The 25508-nt window shown below is 47.0% G+C and overlaps 1 protein-coding gene across 1 annotated transcript; it reads right to left on the bottom strand.

Annotated features, from left to right (window-relative positions):
- Positions 1 to 244: 244 nt before the first annotated feature.
- dis3l (DIS3 like exosome 3'-5' exoribonuclease) lies at positions 245 to 24348 on the bottom strand. The gene is made up of 18 exons (XM_083653306.1): positions 24157 to 24348; positions 23567 to 23720; positions 21221 to 21349; positions 20132 to 20267; positions 19656 to 19823; positions 19227 to 19305; positions 15868 to 16047; positions 15252 to 15421; positions 14023 to 14184; positions 12100 to 12347; positions 10885 to 10977; positions 8120 to 8408; positions 6904 to 7139; positions 5093 to 5247; positions 4069 to 4247; positions 3220 to 3365; positions 2525 to 2696; positions 245 to 1253 (listed from the first exon to the last, which is right to left on the bottom strand). The coding sequence occupies exons 1-18, from the start codon at positions 24284 to 24286 to the stop codon at positions 936 to 938; spliced, it is 3144 nt and encodes a 1047-aa protein (XP_083509432.1). The 5' UTR covers positions 24287 to 24348; the 3' UTR covers positions 245 to 935.
- Positions 24349 to 25508: the final 1160 nt, after the last annotated feature.

Raw genomic sequence — 25508 nt, 5'->3', positions numbered from 1 at the left:
GCAGGGCACTATTTACAGCGACACACAGGGAGGAGGGAGCGGAAGCCGCTCTGATTGACATGGTCGGAGCCAATGACAAAGCTTGTAATAAGCCGGGAGCGGACATCCGGCAGCGACTGAAACGGTCGCTCCAATGAGAGAGCAGAGTAGAGCAGGGGAGGGTTTATCCCAGTTATGGAGACCTGCGGCGCCAGACTCCTCGGACGGAAGGGAGAGGAGGCTGGCCAGCGAGACTAGGGTGTAGCTAACCTGACACTGCCAGATGGGGGTGGAATTGTTTTCACAAACCGCACAACTCACAATGTCTTGTGAACACAATACTGCCCCCGTCTGGCAGCGTCAGGTAAGTGTGTAGCAGGGTCATACTGAAAATGAGCGTGGCATGTAGCTAAAGGGTACAGAACAGATGATGATAATATTGTAAACTTGCCACTATGATTTGAAAAATGTTGCTGTATATTTTAAAAGGATTGGGCTTCTGTACAGCAGTGGTTCTCAAAGTTGGGTCCGGGGACCCCCAGGGGCCCTTAAGGGGGGTCCCCAGCAAAAAGGGGAATTATTTATTTTTTACTATAATTCCAACCAGACGTAACAATGACAGAATGTATGGCAACTTTGGTCGGTTTCAGACACTTTCTGTAATAAAGCATCGGAAAGCAAAACTCTTATCAGATGGGGGACCCTAGGACAAAATCTTAACAAATGGGGGTCCGTGGTCTAATTTGCGTCAGTTTAGGGGTCTTTGGTGTGAAAAAGTTTTGGAACCACTGCTGTACAGGTCTGCTCTAATACAAGTTCATGTGCTTGATTCTTCATGATATTTACTAATATTTCCATGGGATTTGGCAGCAGTATCCATGACACACAAAGACCAGACAGGCTTTGCTGAAGGAGTGTCCTGTGTGGATGCTCACTCAGCCCATCGTGGATCTGCTCTAGGCTGATGTAGCACAGACCATCCCCAGGCAGGAGGAGAGGTCCGTCAAGGCCAGCTCTCTAACTTCCTCCAGAAGCGTATACAGATTGGGGCTTTTGCTCTGGCGAAACTCCCCCTCCTCTCTGGAGAGTTTGGGGCCGCGGGCCGCCTTCTGCTGGGACGCCTCCTCGGCCAGCCGCACCACCTCCTGGACCAGCTGGCAGCGGCCCTGCTGCTGGGGGGGGCGGGGCTCGGCGCTCTGGTGCGGCTTGTTGCTGATCACGTCCAGGCGGAGAGCGTCGGAGTGGCAGCGCGACGGCTGGACGGAGATACGGACCTGTGGAGAGCAGAGGACTCCACTGTCAGGCAATATGAAGAAGACCAGAAACATCAAAGTAAATCGTAAATCCAACCTGACGCTCCACAACTAAAAGGAGAGCCCGGCTGTTCAAAGAAGTAAAATGTGCTCCTTCTGTATGAATTAACTAACGTGTCAACTGTCAGTTAGTTGAGATGAGTTATACTTTATTTATCCCCGTGGGGAAATTCATCCTCTGCATTTTGACCCATCCTCTACTAGGAACCTTCCGAGAACTAGGAGCAGTGGGCAGCCACAGTGCAGCGCCCGGGGACCAACTCCAGTTCCATTGCCAGTGCCTTGGTCAGGGGCACTGACAGGAGTATTAACCCTAACATACATGTCTTTGATGGTGGGAGAAAACCCACACGAACACGGGGAGAACATGCAAACTCCACACAGAAAGGACCTGGGATGGACCAGAGTTCTGAGCCACCGTGCCATCCGTGAAATGGATAAAAGAAAAACTTTCCTATCGACACGTACGATACAACATGTAGCGCCTCTTGTGCAAGAGCGTGTCGACAGTGAAGAGGATGACAATGTTACAGATGATGAGACATACTACTGTAACAATATGCCTATGAAAATAAGCTTTAGAAACGAAGGCTATGAACAAGGAGTTAGCCAACTGTTACACATATATAAACAGCTCACTCTTCTCTGCTCACAGCTCCTCTCCTCCCAACAGCCAACGCTGTATTCCAACAGCGCTCCCAACTGCGCTCGGGAGTGACTATTTACGAACGCACCCAAAACATTGTCATCCTTAGTCAACGTTTTCTGACACAGGTAATAGACCCTTTTCTATGACTTCCACTTCCTCTTAGTAGGGTATAGATATAGTTGTATAGTTACAGGTGTTGTCATTGACATTTTTTTGGTTTCTGTTGTCAGATGACTGTATGATTAAAAAAGTGATTTTTATCAAGGGTCACAAAATGCTAACGGGCATTTCTGGTTGTTAGCAAATTGTGACCCTTGATCAAATCACTTTTTGTTTATTGGTGCCGTGGTCTGACAACATGAAACAGAAAGATACAGCATGTCAATAACAACACCTGTATTGTGTTTATAAACCACACAAAAGTGATCACGGAGTTGGAGGCTTCTTAACATTACTGGCAATGACGAGAATGAGAACCGAGCTGAAGTAGGTCAACCATGTTTGTGAAAAGGGTCATGTTGCTGATCAAATCAAAGTTCCTGTGGACATGAACGATCACGTCCATGTGTCCGGAGTGACTCACGGTGATGTGGTCGAAGAGGCTGAAGGTGGAGGTGCCGGCGCTGCAGCTGGTGCTGATGTGGTCCAGGTGCCTCTGGACGGAGCCGCTCTGCCACTCGCAGCCGCCGTCCTGTCCCACATTCAGCACCTGGCCCTCGCGGTTCTTCATGTACACCGCCCCCTTCAGGCCGTACCTGCGGACGACAGGTGCGGTCAGTATAGAGAGGCAAAGTGGGACGTCACTTCCCGCATCAGCACTGTACCAGAGATTTTCATCCGCCATTTATTTTCCCATAGACATTTCATAAAATGCTTACAAAAATAGTTTTACTGGTTCAAACCAAATGGTTCAGATATATTTAGAAACAGGAGATCACTCGGACCAAAATGTAATAACAAAAAATTGGGTTTGAAGAAAATATTTGAACCGTTTGGTTTGAACCAGTAAAACTAATTTTACGAAAAAAGCATTTTACAAAATGTCTATGGGAAAATGAGTGGCGGATGAAAATCTCTGGTACAGTGCTGAAGCAGGAAGTGACGTTCACGTTGCCTCTCTATTGGTCAAGGGCCCCTTGGCTGATTTTCAACCCGCTTTAATTATCACTACAAAATCGGTCGTAGATACTGTATGCTAATGAACAATGTTTAACTTCTCAAACATTATGCATTTATCGCACAAAGAACTACCACAGGTCAACGTTTTGAAATTCTTACTGCGGGACAAAGACCAGGACGCCGTTGGCCCGGATGGCGTAGATGACGGCGTCAGCCACGCAGCGCTGGTCTGTCTGAGGGTCTTTCTCTTTAAAGTAGAGGCATTGAAACAACTCCGTGGACAACCGCTGGGCCTGCTGGGACGCCTGCAGACATCACACAGAGGGTCAAAGGTTAGAGCACACTGAGGCCAGAGCTGCATTCACATCCACATTACCATGTTGTGTTGCCTTGATGTCTTCCCTTCACTGAGCCTCCGTCTCAACTCGTGCGTGCCTGATCTGATGTACAACAAGTTAGTGAGGCTGAGAACCTTCTGGTTCTCAGCCGGGGAAGAAAGGAGAGGGATCAACACAAGTCAGAGCTGAACTTTACATAGGAGGAAATAACTTTACATTCAGCCTCAGAAACCAAATAAAAAAGTTTTACTCTCATGTTTGAAACCAAATAAAACTGCAGCTAAAATAGTTTAGTCTGTTTAGCCTGCCCACAATTGAATGGTGCAGCATTTTGAAAGATTGAAACGCAGAAACTAAACCAAAGTGGAAGTTGCCAAATCAGCTTATATCTGCAGGATATGCATGATTAGTTTAGTTGAGAGTGAGACACAGAGGGATACGTTTATACATGGGGGGGAGCATATGGGAATGGACAGGAGGGGAGAGCAGGCATGGGCTGTAGGTGTGGTTATGGGTAGGGGAGGTTGTATGCTTGGGAGAGCAGGTAGGTTTTTTAGGATTTGAAAGTGGAGAGTGATTGTTTGATGGGGAGCCAGTGGAGAGACAGGTGTGCCATAAATTATTGTGATAAACAGATTTCATCTAATAAGACGTCAATCGCACAGCCTACCCTGTTCTTGTTGTTGATGTGCTGAGCCATTTCTTCCAGGTCTTTGTTACTGGCCAACGCTTTGCTAGGCCCCGCCCCCTGGTCCAGGTTGATGGCGGCGGTAAGAAGGCGGTGAACCACCATATCGGCGTAGCGACGGATGGGTGAGGTGAAGTGTGTGTAGCGGTCCAGAGCCAGACCTGAGAGAGAGAGAGAGAGAGAGAGAGAGAGAGAGAGAGACGGACATCAGCACAGCGCTTCCTACACATTAGCAATGTATTCAGCTTGGCATTTATTTTGAAACTTAATTTAGTCTGAAAATCATATTTTTTTGGAAATCCTCATTTTAATTTTTTTTATGATTTCTCTTGAATAGTATATCAAATCCACACCCTTCTTATGCATCATTTGCTTGGGTCCAGAACTTGGAATCCGCCCACTCCACAGAGTTGAGTTTGGCTGCTTAAATGAGGTTAACGAGTTGACAATTCAGCTTGATATCAGGCGAATGTATCATTTGAGAGTGGGGAAAATTAGCTATTCTACAAGAGGGTGTGTTCAGAAATGGTATGTTATATGGCAACCCTTTTTAGCCTATATAGAATGGATGCTAGTGATATTGCAGTTTTGTGATATTGATGCCAACTTATGTTTTTCTTGCCAGTCAGTTATTTTTTCGTTTTCTATTGTTTACCGTATCATTTAATTATTTAATTGTATTTTATTAAATTTTTTGTATCTCAGCTATGCATTTGAGTTTATTTATATACTGTACATGTAACCGTTTGCATGTATACATGTTGTTTCCATCAAATATTGGGGGGTATATTGTGTTTATCCAACTGTATCTTTGATTGATTGCCCTTACGTAGGACTTTAAATAACAATAAAAAATACTTTGATCAAAGTCACATCCTTCATTTGCACACACAAAATGAAGATACATACAAAGGCAATTCCACTGATACAGTAACAAGAACAGCTGATGAGGATAGTCTGCTGTACCGTAGTGGTCTGATAATAAGAACAGCTGACGAGGATGTACCGTAGTGGTAGTACTGGTCTTGGGCGCAGGCCCCGCTGGAGAAGTAGAGAGCGTTGGACATTGCCTGGGTGGCCATCACTCTGAGCAGCCTGTTCACCAGCGGGTCCCGGGGGTCCACCGCCCGGTCCAGAGAGTCAGCTAAAGCCTTGTTGGACCTGGACAAACAGAGTGACACTGTTCAAACGCAGGCTTCTCTCAATTACACTCTGACCAAGTGTGTGTGTGCTGCTGTCTGACAACTACAACTCAATTACACTCTGACCAAGTGTGTGTGTGCTGCTGTCTGACAACTACAACTCTGGAGGTTGACGGATCATGACGACTCGGCAAAGCTCCAAAAACGGAGATTATTTGACATGCAGAGAAAAACAACGTATTTCAGTTGGTAATGTAACAGAGTTGCCTCTGAGAGGATCTCCCTCCCTCTGTCAATGAATTCAATAACTCTATTGACTCTAGCCTAGTGTTTTAGCTTTCCTTCCTTCCTTCATCACATCTTAACCCATTGATACCTGATGCAGCATTTGCGTGCATATCCCTCATTTGTGTGTGTATCCCTTTAAGACCGTGAATCGCGTGGTCTTAAAGGGATACACACACAAATGCTGCATCAGGTATCAATGGGTTAACCTGCCATTTGGTCTGCCTGTGTCCCCCGAGAGTCGATAAGACATTAAAAAAATCACACACATGGGCATCCGGGTGGCGCAGTGGTAGATTCCCTGCCTAGTGCCTACCTACCAACATGAGGGTCGCAGATTCGAGCCCTCATGTTACCTCCGGCTTGGTCGGACGTCCAGACAGGCACAATTGGCCGTGTCTGCGGGTGGGAAGCCGGATTAAGGGGATGTGTCCTTGTCGCTGCACTAGTGCCTCCTCTGGTTGGTCGAGGGGCCTGTTCGGGGAGGGGAGGGAAACTGGCGGGGAGGGATAGCATAATCCTCCCACGTGTTGTGTCCTGATGGTGAAACTCCCCTCGCTGTCAGGTGAAAAGAAGCGGCTGGTTACTGCACATGTACTAGAGGAAGGATGTGCTAGTCCAGCGGTTCTCTAAGTGGGGGTCCCCAGCTAAAAGGGGAATGATTTATTTCCTCTACTGTATAATGCCATCCATAAGTAACAGAATGTAGGACTATTTTGGTCATAGGTTTCATACACCTTCTGTAATAAAACATCTAAAAGCTAAACATTTCAAGTGGGGGTCTAATTTCAGTTGAGGGGTCCTTGACGTGAAAAAGAGAGAGAATCACTGTGCTAGTCTACAACACTCCCCAGATCGGCAGAGGGGGTGGAGCAGTGACCGGGACAGCAGGGGGAATTGGCCAAGTAGAATTGGGGGGAAAACAGGGGGGATGAACCGAAAACACTAGATAAAAAAGAAAAGAAAAAGAAAAACACTATAGAGACAGTCCGCATGTCTGGGAACGCCCCCACAAAATGTTAAACGGCTGGCGCGCGAGTGGGGTAAAACCGCCCATATATCTCATGGGCTGACTCACCAAAAGACGGTGCTGTGGCTCTAGACTACATGTTTGGGGGTTCTAGAGCAGAACACAAGACGTCTGCTCAGATGTGCGTTTACTGCGGTGGTTAAATCCCCGATCGTGTCTGCCTGGGCTGGGCTATCAGCTAAATTCTAACTTTGCTGAATGGATAGAACAGGGATTTTTACCCCACCCTGACCACGCCCCACAGCCAGGCTGAGCCAGCTAAACCAGCCTATGACCAGTCTATGACGAGACGTGGCCTCAACCTATACAGTGGCTACCGTACAGAGCATTGACAAGCTCCTGCCAGCTGCTGCCGGTCACCTGGTATCGATGCTGAAGCCGCAGGCCTTGGCACTGTCCACCAGCTGGCAGAAGAACTCCTGGCGCGGGGGCGGGTGGTGGCGCAGCAGCGCCTGCTGGGCGAAGCTCTCCTGGATCTTGCGCGCCACCCAGTGGTTGGCGTGAATCATGCACTCGGCCACCGTCTCGTGGACCTCCAGGGGCTGCCGGGGAACCAGGGCTGTGATGTTCCTCTCTTCATCCAGCTGGGCGCGCACCTAATGAGGGACAGAGGTACAGTCGGATTCAGTCAGCTTTCTCAAATATTCTGTGATAGAAAAATTGCACTATCACAATTCCTCGCCAGATTGATGTGATGTTCCCTCAATTTCCCACTCATAATTGCAGGGCATGAAAATGTGATGGTAAACTGGAGATCAGAAAGTTTGACATGACACTCAGTGGGATTAACCTGTGTTGCTGGCCCAGAAGTGATATTTGGAGCGCTTGACTGAATTATAGCATTTAGGCAAACGTTGAAGGGAACCGGATGCAAATAGACCCTTTTCACGGGGGCCATTTTGTGTGGAAAAGACAGAATAAACACAGGTGCAAGCAAAACACTAATGAGGGTTTCCAAATTCCAATCATGGAAGGTGGAAACCCTCATTAGTGTTTTGCTTGCACCTGTGTTTACCCTGCCTTTTTGACACAAAATGGCCCCCGTGAGAAGGGTCTATTGGAACCTCGCGGGCTGCTTTGCCAATGAGGTCAGTCATGAAATTGTAATCCAAGATCAGTAGCTGGCAATAAGGGTACATGGTTTCAAATCCAAATAGATGACATCATTTGTGATAACTCAGGGATTATCACATTGTATGAAGACCTGCAGCCGTGGCTCAGGGGGTAGAGCGGGTCGTCCACTAATCAGGTCGGTGGTTCGATCCCCAGCTCCTCCAGGCCGCATGTCGAAGTGTCCTTGGGCAAGATACTGAACCCCAAATTTCTCCCAATGGTTGTGCCAGCACCCTGCGTGGTAGCTAGCATGCCAGTGTATGAATGTGTGTGTGAATGGCGAATGTTGACTTGTGTTGTAATTAGCGCCTTGAGTGGTCGCTAGACTAGAAAAGAGTCATATAAATGCAGTCCATTTACCATTAACGGATAGACACTGTATGCTCCAACGTGATTCATGGCGGCTATAAAGCTGAAATTTTTCGCTCTATGTCTTCGCAGACCAAGAGGAAACAACCCCTACCTCCACCCCTTCCAGCTCCAGCGCTCCCCCTCGGTCCCTCTGCGCCCGGAGGTGCCTGGCGATGTGTGTCAGCGTCTCCAGCGCCTGGGTGAGCTGGGCTAGCTTAGCGTCCCTCTCCTCAGCACCGAGCTGGGCCAGCTCTGCTACCTCCACCTCCTCTCCGTCGAGCAGGGCCTGGGCGAGCTCATAGTGGAGCTGGTAGGAGGAGCGGATGAGGGTGCGGCCGTACCACACCTTGTTGACTGCCAGGGTGCGAGCATCCAGCTCCCACAGCACACTCATGGCGTACCTGGGATTCAGGTAAAATATGTTAAGACTGCACTTTATTGATTCCCTGTGCAATAAATAAGCTCTTGTGCAAGGATGGGCCCGTCAGGCCAACGGCGCCAGAAAAAAAAAGCAAAATAAATAAATAAAATAAAATGTGTCAACGTGTGTCGTTGCCTGGGAAACGTACATCCCATAATACAACTGTTCGCATCGCATCCCATAATAGTATGATGATATTTGGGATGCCATTGCGAACATCGATGAGAACAGGTTAGCTAAAAGTTTAGCGTCGCTAACAAGGGCCCCCACCGTTGCGGTCGTGGGGGTACTTTTCGAAATCCCTCCAGACCTGAAAATATTTCTATGGGAAACACTGGATATATATACTGGAGAATTGAATCGATTGAAGGCATATGCACACAAACACACACATAGATAGCATATTTAGATGCGTGCACAAGTGCATGCTAATCAACCGAGGGGACAGCTATCTTCTTCTGCATCGACGCCAGGAGGAGGAGTTGCCAAATGTGTAATTCCTCGAATGGATACTTGAGACAGGCTGCAAGAGCGAGTCAATCCCCATTCACCCCCATGTTAAAATGGCCGCCTTTACACTGTAAAATAAATAAACATGTTTACAACCTGGTTAAAAATAAAACGGACGATAGAAAAGACTATGTTTTTGGCGTGACTGACAGGTCGCCTGTCCAGTGATCGCGCAGCTCGCCGATCACGGACCAATAGCAGGCAGAGCTGGGGCTCTGTGGGAAAACCCACGGTCGCGAGCTGCATGAAAACCTAGCCTGGATTGAAAAACCTCGCTCCGAGTTTTCCCGGCTATGGGCGGAAGACCGTGCTGTGTACGAAAACACTGCAGCACAGGCACACCGGAAGACAGGGGCGGGTCTACTTCCGTCTTCCTGCCTCAGTAACGCATGCCAGGTGTCACCAGGCTCTCTCAGAGGGGAGAGAGCCTGGTGACGCGAGGTTAAAGTCCCTGGAAACCAAAATCCACAAAAACGTTCTAACTATGTTATTTAGGATCTTATGTTACTAATTATATGCCTCCGAAATTATTATGCATTACTTTCAACCCAAAGCCTTAAAATCGACACTTTTCTACAAGATTCTACAAGATACTTCCTCATTGAAGAGAGCAGCGCGTGAGGTGCTAAAATGTAGGAGCTTATGACGTCATAAGCTCTATATAACCTTTGTACACGCGTGCAATCCGCACCCACCTATGGCAAGTCTGTTCTTTGCCCCCAGTGACAGCGCTCCCTCGCTGTCCGTCTCCCTGTGCCTGTGTGTGAGATTGGCAAGGTGTCGGGTTTCAAGCCATGTGCTCCTCTCTCTCTCTCTCTCTCTCTCTCTCTCTCTCTCTCTCTCTCTCTCTCTCTCTCTCTCTCTCTCTCTCTCTCTCTCTCTCTCTCTCTCTCTCGGACTAGAGAGAGAGAGAGAGAGAGAGAGAGAGAGAGAGAGAGAGAGAGAGAGAGAGAGAGAGAGAGAGAGAGAGAGAGAACGGACAGAGATCTCTTCCTCTCAGAGCCACGGAGCAACCAGGGGAGCAACGCGCGAACACACACACACACACACACACACACACACACACACACACACACACACACACACACACACACACACACACACGGTGTGTGCACTCATCTCTCTTTCTCTCTCTCTCCGTTTCCCTCCCCCCTCTCTCTCGCGCTCTCCGAGACAGAAATTTCCCTGCTGTAGATGGGACACGCCCACACATTCCGCGGGAGATAATACACTCTAAAAAATAATCGATTTTCATGCGTTTTGCCACACCTGTCAAACCTAAATTTATATACTTTGCGACGTTCATCATCGTTCAAATTTGGCTGGTGGCTTATTAACATAGGGTCCTGTGATGTGATGAACTCAAAATGCTAAATAATAATAAAATATTTTTGGTTTCCAGGGACTTTAATGAAAATCAAGATGGCAGCAGCCAAAACGCCAACCGGAGACATACCAAAACGTGAGTCCACAAACCAACGGGTGACGTCACAAACACTCGGTCCATCTCTTTTCCGGTCTATGTATTAGGAGTGTCACGATACACTCAGTTCAAGATACGATACACGATATTGGGTTCACGATAACGATAACGATACGATATTTTAACAATATTTTTTTGCGAGCGATTTGTAAGTTGAGGGGGCCTCCTCCACGCTAATTTGAGTAATCTCACCATTTTCATCCTCCGTGTCTGTAACGTCCCTCGTCTGTTCAAACAAAGCTATGAAAAGGAGAGCGAGCATGCAATCAGATGCAGATCAGTGCCACCATGTTCAGCTTATTTTTCTCGCGATATGAGATTTCATCTCAACGATACATATTGTCACGTTTTGATATTGCGATATATTGTGGGACGATATATTGTGACATCCCTATGTATGGAATCAACGCATGACACCCTCCAGAACACATGCACACACCCGCATGCTGTCGAGTCCACTCACCTGTCCACTCCGCCCAGCAGAGAGCAAAGGTCGGCGCTGAGGACAGCAGGCAACATGTCGTACCTGCGGTCTGCCAGGTAGTAGGTCGTCCCCCTTCGAGGATAGAGAGACAGAATAATGTGAAGAGAGAAAGGATAGTTTTAGCATCTGTGACTGATGAACGCAAAGTTCCGTGGAACAGCCCAACTTTAACATGGAGTATTTGAAGAAACAAACACAATGTGGTGTCTTGACTTGAATCAAAGAGCAAAGTGCTAAATCATAATGACAAAATGTCATGGCTAGACATCAGTGGATGTCACCATTGTCTTTGTTCAAGGTTTGGTTCCATGGCTTGCTTTTGTCCATCGGTCATCTATATATCATTGTCCCCCACCAAAGGAGGAGGGGGGGGGGCTATGGATCGGCAGTGTTGTGCAAGTTCACACTTCACAAGAGCTAGCTCAAAGTTCACACAGATTAAAATTAAATAGCGAACGTTCATAGTTCACAATATAGAATTTTGAACCAAGTTTACAGTCCCAAAAATGAACTGTTGACATTCATTTCTTCAGTTTTTTTCTTCAGTGTGGCTGGGCTGTGTGTGTGCGTGTGCGTGTGTGTGTCTGTGTCTATGTGTGTGCAAGGACACCACTTTTACACAGAGATCCCCCAATATCGCCATTAGGAAGGCCCGGAAATAAGCCAGCGTTGCCTTATATATAGGTAGCGGTATGTGTGTTAGTTACTTATGTGTGTATGTGTGTGTCTACATACACACTTATGTGTGTATGTAGGTGTATACTGTACATACGTATGTAAGTAAACATATGTATATAAGTACCTACTGCATAAAAATAGAGTAGCTCTTAAACCCTATGTAGCTGACATCTCAGACATGGCTGTAAAGCTTGTAAAGCTCTTGCAGTGAGCAAAAAATAATGAGCCCAATTCCATTCAGATATCTTGATGTGAGGGGTAAAGCGAGGCATTTGAAAATAGTCATGCCCAATTACCTTTGTCAAAAACTTTGCCGAATTTGAAGCCGTTTTACCCCCGCTTCTCAGCAAGCTCGCATAACACGGCTGGGGCCTACGTAATCGTCTGGATGTCTAGTTTCTGCCAATACCAGACGCTTTGCTCGCAGCCCACTCATTTTCTGAGCGTCAACTTCAAAATATTTTGCGGTCCACTAGAGGGCACTCGACCCAGTGGTTGAGAAACAACTCTTCTCACCGGGCTCGTGCCTCCAAGTCGGTCAGTGAGCCCTCGGTGACAAAGTGTGTGACATCAGCGATGTGGACCCCCAGCTCCAGCAGCTGTCCGCCCGGCAGGCTGCGCACCGACAGCGTGTCGTCCACGTCCTCGCAGCCCGCAGGGTCGATGCTGAACACCAGGTGGCCCCTGAGGTCCCGGCGCACCGCCGCCTGGCCGGGGTCCACGCTCCACGGCTTCTCAGAGGAGTTCACCGGCATCTCTCTCAGCTGAATGTGTGGACAGACCCGATCACGGATGCAAACAGACACATGAGGTTACATTTGGGTTCAGAACAGGACACAATCAGATATTCTGTCTTCTGTGCTGTGACTCCAGTCCAACTGGAAGCCATTGATTACAAAGAAGAAAAAATAACCAACATTTAGTGGGAAATAATACATTTGATTGGATGATAATGCTAAATATTTATATGACGTCAGGAAGACAAATTAATAACCTTTTTATAGCATGTGTATAAGCTGAACTTATTTACAACTTATTTAATTTTTCATTTGAAGAAAGTAGACCAATAAAATACACCGTGATGTGTAACTTAGAGAGGAAAACAAGTCACCCAAGTACTCACCTACCTGTTTCAACACGGTCATTCCACAAGTTACACTGCAAACTATTCAACCATTTACACTTCCTTCTTAAAGGACGACTTTGCCACTTTTCAACCCACTTTGAATGTATTACAATGTCGGTAGTATATGCAGATGAACAGTGTTCACCTTCACTTCCTGTTTCCTGTGCAGAGAGCTCTGCAGTTCATTCAAGGCACTTTCATTTTACGTCATTTTGGAGATGGAAGTGAACAGATATTCTGCTCGAGGGCAGCTGTTCGAACTACAGATTGTTTGTTTATATTTTTTCTGCATGGGTGCGCATCGAGAGACTTAACGAGCGTTAATGACCCATACCAGTTGGCGGGGGCAGAGTTTCTGCAAGCAGACGAACAGGGATTTCTCAGCGCAGGAAACATGACGGGAAGGTAAACACTGTTCATATGCTACAACTGACATTGTGATGATACAAAGCTGGTTGAAAAGCTGCAAAGTCCTTTAAATAAATGTTCAATCTGGTAATGGTATACTTGGGAAATATGGAGAAAAAAGATTATCTTAAAAGTCTCATAATACTCTCTAATACTGGACACACTGTGTTCTTGACGGCTTGAAACCTGCTCCTCTGGGTGGCAGTGTCGTCACACTATTGGGCCAAGTAGCCAAAATGAATCATATTTGGTTTTTCAACAAACTTGCCACATAAATACATTTTCAGTCACACACGATGTCACTCACAAGGGAGGAATTCTATGCATTTTGTTTCCAAGTACTGTCATTCCCAGTATTTAGGATCTATGTGTGTCCTCCGCCAAGGAACAAGTAAACCTAATCACTCCATGTCTATCTCATTTACTTTTTGTTACACATTATCAGCATTAGCCCTGTCTATCAACTTGATTATGTTCTGCCCACTCCAACCTGGCCACTTTGCTTTTGTAATCAACGGTTTCCAGTGAGTCTGGTCTTCCAGCGTGTACTTTAGTATTTCAGAAGGTGAAATGCTGAGGATGAACATGTACGTTAGTATTTCAGAAGGTGAAATGCTGAGGATGAACATGTACTTTAGTATTTCAGAAGGTGAAATGCTGAGGATGAACATGTACTTTAGTATTTCAGAAGGTGAAATGCTGAGGATGAACATGTACTTTAGTATTTCAGAAGGTGAAATGCTGAGGATGAACATGTACTTTAGTATTTCAGAAGGTGAAATGCTGAGGATGAACATAATTATACTTTAGTATTTCAGAAGGTGAAATGCTGAGGATGAACATCAATTTAGAACGTTTTTTTTTTTGTATGACTAAACTCAGAAGCTTCCCCAGCAACCACAGACCTGGGCTTCTGAGAAGGGCAGCACGTGGATGCAGTTCTCTATCAGGATGGTCTGCACCTCGGTCTCCAGCTCCCCGGCCCGCCCCAGCACCCGCACACTGTGGCCGTTTGGGTAGAGCGACGTGCTTTCCCATGAGTCAAGGCGCACCACCACTCTGTGGTCCTGCGGGAGGAAGGTGGGAGGGTTGAGTTAGTCGACACTGCTCACTGGGATTTTAAATAAATACAAGCTACTAGAGCTGACGCAAACGCTTCAAAGCTTCAATCGGTACCATTGGTAATCGATCAGTATTCGATTGCTTAGTCTTTTTCTTACATGTATTTTTAAATAGTAATCCAACATTATTCATTATGCATCAACATCAATTATTATTAATTATTCTCTCAGACAAGGCCATTTAACAGAAGTGATAGTTTTGTGGCCCACACGCTCTCTCTGTATCCATTTTTGTTTCAAGAAAAAGGAAAATACTTGAAGTGTGATTTTCGTCCTCGCCTCTCGTCCTGTTGAAGCTTCGAATCTACTCAAATATTTCTCACTGAGGCTTCGAACCCCAAAAATGGTATTCAGAGAGGACGGGGACAGGCCTAAAAACTAGATCTTATGACCAGTGCTAGAGGAGGCCATCACATGACCTCCATCCTGTTCATATCTGTGTTGTTTCACATTCGATTGAAAAATTCTTCCACCAGATTAAAGAAAAGACATTCTGTGATGTTGACTGATGTTTTTTTTGTTTGTTTTTATCTAATTTTAATATCTAATCTTATTATTGGTCTCCAAACAGATCATTTGTGGCTCTGTCCAGCAGCTGCATATAGCCCAACTCAAAATAGAGCTAGATTATGTGACTACATCATGATACATGTAATATGTTTTCTTTAATCTGATGGAAGCATTTTTCAATCCAAGGTGAAACGGCACAGATATGATGGTTTATAGGGACTTTCATGCCCGCTCCATTTACTTCAACAGAACTGGCCTCAAAGTCTGGCCCCAATGCTAATTTTGAATGTTGAATTAATTAAGGGTTCTTGAAAATAACCAGGATATCACGTAACAAGACAAGGACAATTGTTGGGAAATGTGCCAGTTTCCTTCCAGGTAGGCGAGTGATAACCTGGCGCTGCCAGATGGGGGCAGCAGCGTCAGGTTAGGTGAGTGAGTGTCTGGAAGAGAAAGCAAGTTGAGTGAAGAAATCCGTAGCCAGAGGAAAGTAGATGACGGACCTGCAGAGCCTCGGCCTGCTGGGTGCTGATTCGGATCTTGGGGATGCGTTGGTCCCAGGGCATCACCAGGATCCTCTGGGAGTTCCTGCTCTGGGACTGAGTCTCCTCCCTGGGAGGAAAGGTCACCACATAGTCCCTCCAGTTCCTCTGCAGGATCCCCACAACACGGCCTGCAGGCAGGGAACTGTTTTAGTCCAGGGCTAATAAATACCGGTGTCACCAGAAACCAATATGAGAGCAGCTCTATATAGTCGAGTATGTTCTGCCCTTGCCACTGGAGGGGATCTTGTCCCTAAACGTCCCTTTAGATCTGTAAATGTATATTTTATTTTTGATCGATTTAGTGAGGCTCATTCTCTATACAGTCATCTCAGACATGTTTGTGATAAAGGCTACATGAATAATCAAACTTGAACTTCTACCTAAACAGTAGTATTCAGACATGACATGACATGTTCAAAAATTGCCTTAATTAACAGTCTGACACTTTGGTCAATTGGAACTGGTTCCCAAACAGAGTTGTGTGTCTTGGAATCCATACCTAGGCAGGATTAACACCAACACACACACACACACACACGCACGCATGCACGCACGCAAATGCACACGCACACACCTGTAGGCATGGGCTGGCTCTGGGGGTCCTCTCCAGTCTTCTCCTCCGCCTGTCCCTCAGTCAGCGCTGTGATCTTTCCTCTCCACTCGCTCTTTGGCAGCAGCTCCACTACAACCACGTCTGCATGCACGGCTCTGTTACGATTCTTACTACCGCACAGCAACACGTCGCTGTTCAGAGCTGAGAGGAGGTGAGAGAGGGGGCAACAGGGGGAGAGCAAGCCAGACGGTGGGAGAAGAAAGAGAAACGAGAGAGAGAGAGAGAGAGAGAGAGAGAGAGAGCAAACACAAACAGTTACAAAAACCAAGATGCCGTCACAGAGCTGCAAATGTAGTTAGACTTAAATGGTTTGCGGGGCGTGATGAAGGGAACGGCCTAATCTGTCTACGGTCTGTGGTCCTTAATCATCATGAACGGTAGAGAATGTTGTGCTGGGCCCTGCTGTTTTGCACCTGTGTACTTGTTAAGCTTGTGGCATACTCTTCGCGCCCAGCCAAGCGCATAGGGCGCACGGCGATTATGACGACATCGCACGGGGCGTGTCGGGGGGCGAGGCCTGAGCGCAGCGCGGCGCGTCCATGGAGATTTTTCTATCAGCGCGTCGGTTTTGCTGCCTGTGCCTGTGAGATCTCCGTGGTAGGCTATCAGCGGATATCTGCTGTGATTGAGTCCTCACCGTCGTAAAGTTGCCTTTGAAGCATGGCGTTCGATTATAACGAACTAGTTGTGTGGCTTAGCCTTCCCAAATGTTGAGGGTCGTTTTTTATAATTTAATACATAGAATTGGGAACGTTACATTCAATTTCATTCAGACTGCCTGGAGCCTGGAGCTGCGCACTGAGTATGTTCTGTTTTGGCCCGCGCAGAGTGCGCGCGCCCTCCTCGGAGCCCCGCCTCCAGCGCGTGCGCGAAGAGTATGCCAGAAGCTTTAGTGTGGTCCCTGCTGTTTTGCACCTCTGCTCTTGTTAGTGTGGTCCCTGCTGTTTTGCACCTGTGTTCTTGTTAGTGTGGTCCCTGCTGTTTTGCACCTGTGTTCTTGTTAGTGTGGTCCCTGCTGTTTTGCACCTGTGTTCTTGTTAGTGTGGTCCCTGCTGTTTTGCACCTGTGTTCTTGTTAGTGTGGTCCCTGCTGTTTTGCACCTGTGTTCTTGTTAGTGTGGTCCCTGCTGTTTTGCACCTGTGCTCTTGTTAGTGTGGTCCCTGCTGTTTTGCACCTGTGTTCTTGTTAGTGTGGTCCCTGCTCCTTTGCACCTGTGTTCTTGTTAGTGTGGTCCCTGCTGTTTTGCACCTGTGTTCTTGTTAGTGTGGTCCCTGCTCCTTTGCACCTGTGTTCTTGTTAGTGTGGTCCCTGCTCCTTTGCACCTGTGTTCTTGTTAGTGTGGTCCCTGCTGTTTTGCACCTGTGTTCTTGTTAGTGTGGTCCCTGCTCCTTTGCACATGTGTTCTTGTTAGTGTGGTCCCTGCTCCTTTGCACCTGTGCTCTTGTTAGTGTGGTCCCTGCTGTTTTGCACCTCTGCTCTTGTTAGTGTGGTCCCTGCTCTTTTGCACCTGTGTTCTTGTTAGTGTGGTCCCTGCTCCTTTGCACCTGTGTTCTTGTTAGTGTGGTCCCTGCTCCTTTGCACCTGTGCTCTTGTTAGTGTGGTCCCTGCTGTTTTGCACCTCTGCTCTTGTTAGTGTGGTCCCTGCTCTTTTGCACCTGTGTTCTTGTTAGTGTGGTCCCTGCTCTTTTGCATGTGTGTTCTTGTTAGTGTGGTCCCTGCTCTTTTGCACCTGTGTTCTTGTTAGTGTGGTCCCTGCCGTTTTGCACCTGTGTTCTTGTTAGTGTGGTCCCTGCTCCTTTGCACCTGTGTTCTTGTTAGTGTGGTCCCTGCTCTTTTGCACCTGTGTTCTTGTTAGTGTGGTCCCTGCTCCTTTGCACCTGTGTTCTTGTTAGTGTGGTCCCTGCTCTTTTGCACCTGTGTTCTTGTTAGTGTGGTCCCTGCTCTTTTGCACCTGTGTTCTTGTTAGTGTGGTCCCTGCCGTTTTGCACCTGTGTTCTTGTTAGTGTGGTCCCTGCTCCTTTGCACCTGTGTTCTTGTTAGTGTGGTCCCTGCTCTTTTGCACCTGTGTTCTTGTTAGTGTGGTACCTGCTGTTTTGCACCTGTGTTCTTGTTAGTGTGGTCCCTGCTGTTTTGCACCTGTGTTCTCGTTAGTGTGGTCCCTGCTCTTTTGCACCTGTGTTCTTGTTAGTGTGGTCCCTGCTGTTTTGCACCTGTGTTCTCGTTAGTGTGGTCCCTGCTGTTTTGCACCTGTGCTCTTGTTAGTGTGGTCCCTGCTGTTTTGCACCTGTGTTCTTGTTAGTGTGGTCCCTGCTGTTTTGCACCTGTGTTCTTGTTAGTGTGGTCCCTGCTCCTTTGCACCTGTGTTCTTGTTAGTGTGGTCCCTGCCGTTTTGCACCTGTGCTCTTGTTAGTGTGGTCCCTGCTGTTTTGCACCTGTGTTCTTGTTAGTGTGGTCCCTGCTCTTTTGCACCTGTGTTCTTGTTAGTGTGGTCCCTGCTCTTTTGCACCTGTGTTCTTGTTAGTGTGGTCCCTGCTCTTTTGCACCTGTGTTCTTGTTAGTGTGGTCCCTGCCGTTTTGCACCTGTGTTCTTGTTAGTGTGGTCCCTGCTCCTTTGCACCTGTGTTCTTGTTAGTGTGGTCCCTGCTCTTTTGCACCTGTGTTCTTGTTAGTGTGGTACCTGCTGTTTTGCACCTGTGTTCTTGTTAGTGTGGTCCCTGCTGTTTTGCACCTGTGTTCTCGTTAGTGTGGTCCCTGCTCTTTTGCACCTGTGTTCTTGTTAGTGTGGTCCCTGCTGTTTTGCACCTGTGTTCTCGTTAGTGTGGTCCCTGCTGTTTTGCACCTGTGCTCTTGTTAGTGTGGTCCCTGCTGTTTTGCACCTGTGTTCTTGTTAGTGTGGTCCCTGCTGTTTTGCACCTGTGTTCTTGTTAGTGTGGTCCCTGCTCCTTTGCACCTGTGTTCTTGTTAGTGTGGTCCCTGCCGTTTTGCACCTGTGCTCTTGTTAGTGTGGTCCCTGCTGTTTTGCACCTGTGTTCTTGTTAGTGTGGTCCCTGCTCTTTTGCACCTGTGTTCTTGTTAGTGTGGTCCCTGCTGTTTTGCACCTGTGTTCTTGTTAGTGTGGTCCCTGCCGTTTTGCACCTGTGCTCTTGTTAGTGTGGTCCCTGCTGTTTTGCACCTGTGTTCTTGTTAGTGTGGTCCCTGCTCTTTTGCACCTGTGTTCTTGTTAGTGTGGTCCCTGCTGTTTTGCACCTGTGTTCTTGTTAGTGTGGTCCCTGCTCTTTTGCACCTGTGTTCTTGTTAGTGTGGTCCCTGCTGTTTTGCACCTGTGTTCTTGTTAGTGGAGCCCTCCATCCTGACGAAAGCCTCATGCTGTGCCCGGTGCTTGTTGACGTTCAGAGTTCCCTGATAATGAGAAGAGAGAAAATTTCAATTTATTTTGATGACAGGGACGTTAACGGACAGAGCACGTTTCCGGTTCCCCCTTCGACTCCCTCCTCATCTATTCAATCTCTAGTTTTCCCTCCCGCTAATTACTAGGCGTACAACCAGTTTCAATTGTGAATAATTTTAGAAGTCAGAAAACATTGGTCTTTGCTCTTAAACTCAGTGACAATTGTCTGGTGGATTTCAAGTGTGTTTTTTGCACAACATTTTAAAAAAAGCCTGGTTTCTTTAACTTCATAAACCAAGTGTGCTTCCCTAAGGCCTTAGGCCAGTCTCGCCGGACACAAAGCAGATTGATGGATTTATACCTGAATGTATCGTCCTGACTTGATACCAGCCTCCAGGACTTCGGCGGGAAGATGTTCTGTGTACTCTCGCTCTGTGCCCTCGCTTTCCTTCTCTTGTAGCGCCTGGGAAATGGAGGCGTACAGCTCGTGGGCTGCCTGCAGCTCCGGCCAGAAGCTCTGTAAATACTCCTGGACCAGAACCGGGACACACAGGTGAAGATATGTCAGAAGCTGAGATAACAAGTGTGATTATGGGTCATAGTCTTACCTTAATAGAAAGCCAAAGTCGACGTCACTTCCTGCTTCAGCATGCGCACCAAGAGGTTTCATCTGACATTTATTTTCCCATAGGAGTCATTTCGTAAAATGCTTGTAAAAAATGTCTTTAATATGATTCTAAAATGTGGAAACCAGCAAACATGTGTTGCCTCCAGACTTTTGACTGGTAGTGTAGACTAGCTACAGACAGACGGAGCGGTGGAGTGTGAGAGAGGTACCTGGACAGAGATGACGTACACTCCAGAGTTGAGGCTGCTGTACTGAGCCACCGCAGCCTGGTCCTCTGTGATCATCACCACAGGCTTCATACCTGCCAGGTGGTCATAGTACCACACTGCTGCGTAGTACACACACCTAAGACACGCACGCAAGCACGCAAGCACGCACACACACACACACACACACAGTAAGTAATTCACAGTTCAAGGTACACAGAGTAACCTTGTGAGGCAGCTGCATTCGCGTGGTCATCAGCTTGTGATTGGCTGTCTGTCAATGGTATGAAACTTCATTGGCTGACCGGTCTCCTAAGTGGGCGTGGCGGTGGCGAGACCACCGGGGCACAGATACAGGAAGTGACTGAAAGTTGGCGTGTGTCGCTCTAACATTAAAGGTCTCTGGTTTAACTCCTACAGTAGCAGTGGGCCGGACCAATCAGTGTCCAGAGGCAGCTACAGGGCGGGATTTAGGTGTGACGACAGCGAGAAGCGAGCCGGTGATAGACAGACTGTTCAACCAATCACCTGCCAGGTATTTTTTGGACGCGCCTGTGTAACAAACCATCTGGCAGCGTCAGGTTATAGACCGCTTTCCTGTTAAAGCTCAGATATCTTGTATTCAATTAGTCTAAATTATGACTGACATAGAGACACTGCATGAAATAGGCCACCCCCATCACGGGGGAAAGCTCTACATTCACTCCCACACACCAGCGTCATTTTCCTTGAATTAAACATAGCTAAAAGCTGTTGTGTGGTGGGCTGCGCAGACAACACATGTAAAAAATCGACAATTAAATGTTTTTGTGCAACCGAGCAAAACAAGGAAGCCATTGAGAATTGGCGAGAAGAAAAATGTGGATCTAGCTGTCAAGGAAGTAAATTGGAGTGGTCATCTTCCGTATATATGATCTTTGTGTGCAACACGCGACCATGCACGCGACATAGGAGAACGCCCACGTTTTGGGCGTGGTTTCTGAATGATGACGCGCTCCGCAGTGTATCTATGCATAGATCTTAAAAGGCAAAAAGGAAAACAAACTAAAGTTGAGTGATGTTGGGGGGAATGACTGAGCAGTGAGCACTGACCTGGTCTGCCACTTGTCCTGGCTCTGTCCCTTCTCACGCGGACAGTAGGAATACTCCTGGAATTCATTGGCAAACAGCACACAGTCATGGCGGGGGTCTTTCAGGAGGCTGCGCAGGCGGTTGTACTGCCTGTTCAGAAATACACACATCCGGCGAGTTGGTTGCCAGGGTTTAAAAGTAAAAATCCACCCTTTAATACTCTTTACACAGTATTTGATGTCATACATTTCTGGTGTTAAATGCATTCTGTGTTTGTGTTTGTTTGTTTGTTGTTGTTTTTTGGGGGGGTGGGGTTATTGAAGAGTCGTAATTTGGTGAGCCCACCTTCTCTCAGCCTACATTGTGTACTTCTCCTGCAGTTAGAAGTAGACTTTCTCAGAACCAGAACCAGAATGCTTTCGACAACCATCAGAGTAGACTAGAGGCTAGTTCAGGAACATTGGGGCATCTGTCAAAACACAGTGTGTCTTGTGGCTGCAATGCATTGTGGTCTATCGAGGCCTCTGTCAGTGGAGAAATTGGTCTACGTGCCTTATCTACGATGGACTTCTCCCTGTGTGACTGTTGAACGTACTGTGGGAACTAGACGATGGCTTCTCCCTGTGTGACTGTTGAACGTACTGTGGGAACTAGACGATGGCTTCTCCCTGTGTGACTGTTGAACATACTGTGGGAACTAGACGATGGCTTCTCCCTGTGTGACTGTTGAACATACTGTGGGAACTAGACGATGGCTTCTCCCTGTGTGACTGTTGAACATACTGTGGGAACTAGACGATGGCTTCTCCCTGTGTGACTGTTGAACATACTGTGGGAACTAGACGATGGCTTCTCCCTGTGTGACTGTTGAACGTACTGTGGGAACTAGACGATGGCTTCTCCCTGTGTGACTGTTGAACATACTGTGGGAACTAGACGATGGCTTCTCCCTGTGTGACTGTTGAACGTACTGTGGGAACTAGACGATGGCTTCTCCCTGTGTGACTGTTGAACGTACTGTGGGAACTAGACGATGGCTTCTCCCTGTGTGACTGTTGAACATACTGTGGGAACTAGACGATGGCTTCTCCCTGTGTGACTGTTGAACATACTGTGGGAACCAGACGATGGCTTCCGCCCCTGGGCTGAAATCTCTATTAACGCAGGACCCCTTCATGAAGGTGAAGGCACGTTGCTCAGGAGGAATGAGGAGCGGAGGAACATGAGACGAGGCGCTGTAACAGCCAAGATCGAGGAGGTGTGAGAAACACCAGAACCAGGTCTAGAGTGAGACCATTCAACTGTGAGAGGCAGCAATGTGCCGCAAGGCGCCATTAGAAGAAGAAGAAGAAGAAGAAGAAGAAGAAGGTGTCATCATGACTGTGGATGTTTTTTGATTGATGAAAACATTTGATGCTGCAGGAAATATCTGGACATATTTTGCTATAGATAGATGGTGAAGATAGTTATAAGTTGGTTTGACACCTAAGGATGTAAAGAAGACTTGTAAACTGAAATATAGTCACCATCTCTCTCACTCACACACACGCGTGCGCGGATGCACGAGCACACACACGTCTGTGCTTCTTCCTGCAGGCGCCCAGTGAGTTGAAGTGAATGGAGCTCTGCAATGACTAACGCAGTATGGCATCAGCTGTCCTGCCAGCCACATCTACCTAACAGTATGAAAAGTGAAGCCTCCTCATATTACTGACGCAACATTTTAGAACGGCAGCATAAGCAGAAATAAAACATAACTGGAAGGCTCCCTACCTAACCGAAGGTCTTGTGGGACTCCTTATTTACACTATTCATCAAGTTTGTCAAAAACACTCTTAAATTCACAGGTTGGATCTCGTTCAGCTTGATCAGCGAGCATATCTTTGATCTAATGAGGTTGACTACACTGCACTCTTCACCCACTTGTGCAGGTAAGTTTTTGAATCAAGGTTAAATGCAAAAGAGGCTTTCAGAGAGAAAGGTCTTGACCACAGAAGAACAGAGAATGTTGCTTTTAAGGTGCCTGTAGCCAGCCGTTTTCTAAGGTTGATAGTTGTTTGAACATATCATAATCTGGGCTGAAGGGCTATCTGTGGACCTCATACACACCAAGTAACAGACCCTTTTTTGTATACTATAAATGTATCCTCTGCATTTGACCTATCCTGACAGGAGTATTAGACGTGTTTTGTGATGGTGGGAGGAAACTGGAGCACGTGGCGTAAACCACACAAACACGAGGAGAACATGCAAACTCCACACAGAAAGAACCTGGGACGGTCCTGGGTTCAAAGTTCGAACCCAGGACTTTTTGCAACAGTGCTAACCACTGAACCACTGTGCCGTGTAGATGCTCCTGTAGCCTACCTGCGTCCCTTGCTGTGCTGCACGGCCTGGCAGGCGGTCTGGGTGAAGACGATGCCCTGCAGCTCTCTGAACTCCAGGATCTCCAGGTAGTCGGAGGCCACCCCGACATCCGGCACCACGTAGTGGGTCGCCTCTCCTGACAGCACCTTGCCACCTGATCAGAAAGCCAGCATCTCATTGGACTGAATGGTAATGTTAGGGGTGTATGTGTGTGAGATAGATAAATATTCCTTAAAATGTTTCAACATTTTGTCAGTATTTTACATAAAATTTGCAATTGTGCATGTTATCACCAGTCACAACAGAACTGTCTCAGTGTATCCCTATCCGAAAAGCACCATATAACATGACAAGGTTATGATTCCACTGAAAGACAATAACGTTACAGTAATTCCTCTTACATTTACACACGATTCGGTGAATTTCAGCAGTGTGTGCTATCGAATTTGGCTTTTTTATTTTGTTGTAATTCCGTTAACGTATAAAGTTATCATCACATCTAACGTTACCGCTAACAAAGACACAGTTAGATATTTCGCCAGGTAAGCAAAACAGTGAGTGCTTGAATGGGGTTTTGGGTCTTTGTTTACCGTTGGCACAGCCCGCCTGACAGAGACAGCTGTAGCAGGGAACCTCCTCTCTCAGATAATGCTCCCGGACAACACGAACCTTCCGCCCGCGGGAACTCTTCAGGTGTAAGATCTTCTCCGTCTTAATCATTTTGGGGACGAGCCATGTGACAGGTGTAGTGTCTTGCTTCAGTACTTTATGATCTGCCAGTTGTAAACACGGATATTGTTTCGCTCAACTTCATGGGAAGTGCGCCGCGGTGCGTGCGCAACTGCCCGGTGACGTATCCTCTTGCTGGTTGCGTTCAAGTACTGTCGGGGGTTGGGATATTTTGCAACACTAAGCACTCACCCATGTCCTCTTCCCATCACTTATATAGCCTCAACCAGGAATATTACAGCACTTCATAATTGCTGGAGTGACATCACTGATGACATCACAATTTCATGAGTGACATATCACCGGTGGCATCACTGATGACATCACAATTGCTCAAGTCACATCACTGATGACACCACAATTCACTGATTTATGACATCACTGATGATGTCACAAATCATGACACAGACACTGCCAGACTAACCGCCCGCCCACTTAAGCCTGGAATATGCTTGACGCTTTGGCCGGCCGCACGGAAATGAGAGACACGGAATCCGACGAGGAAACGTGTGGAGCTTGTATACTCTGTGTGGGTTTCTGCAGGCGGAATTGAGCGCGAGTCTTGAAAACTCCACTTTGTCCGCCCGTCCGCATCCGCGTAGTTACAAAATTCGGCGTGCGCACGGACGGTCGAAAACCGTCCGCACGGAGCCTTGCGGAGGGGCGCGTCTGCTGATTTGACGTCACTTTTCCGCGCGGACACTCGCGTTCCTCGCTGATGCGGAAAGCATAATGAGACCTTTAGGCAATTTAAATTATTATTATATGTGAACGGATCTTGCAAAGTGGGAAGAGGGAATTTTCTATATGCCGATTTGATAGATTTGATATATGTTTAATTAGACCAAATCACCCAATAGTGCAGTGTAGTACAGTGGGCACTGCACTGTACTTCATTCACTCACTCACTCGTTAGCATCTCGTTAGCCATGTTCAGAATGGTTCACTCATTCACTCACTATTATTCCCCATGTGTTTATCGTGAACTATAGGAATGATCAAATTATTTTTGGACTCACTCTTCTTCTCCTTCAGTGAACACAATCACATTGCATTGTATATGGGAGAAATATAGGGTACATTTGCTGATCACTAGAAATTGCAGTAGGCCTACATTGTGAGTATTTTATATACTATATACAGCAGGGCTTGAAATCAACTTTTTCTGGTCACCTAGAGATAGATAGCTCCTAAACCACAGAATAGCTGAGGG

The sequence above is a fragment of the Poromitra crassiceps genome (assembly GCF_964638095.1).
Source record: "Poromitra crassiceps genome assembly, chromosome: 16".
NCBI lineage: Eukaryota > Metazoa > Chordata > Actinopteri > Beryciformes > Melamphaidae > Poromitra > Poromitra crassiceps.
Note: the sequence above shows the minus strand (reverse complement) of the source record. Positions and strands in the feature narration are given on the sequence as shown.

Bases quoted from the DNA above. Each gene is read 5' to 3' on its own strand.
- dis3l (XM_083653306.1), bottom strand. From the start codon at position 24,286: ATGATTAAGACGGAGAAGATCTTACACCTGAAGAGTTCCCGCGGGCGG. The intron at 19,824-20,131 runs GTACCTCTCTCA...GTTCTGGTCCAG, and splicing joins TGTACGTCATCTCTGTCCAG to GAGTATTTACAGAGCTTCTG. The intron at 12,348-14,022 runs GTCTGTGGTTGC...CCACACATTCAG, and splicing joins TGCCCTTCTCAGAAGCCCAG to CTGAGAGAGATGCCGGTGAA.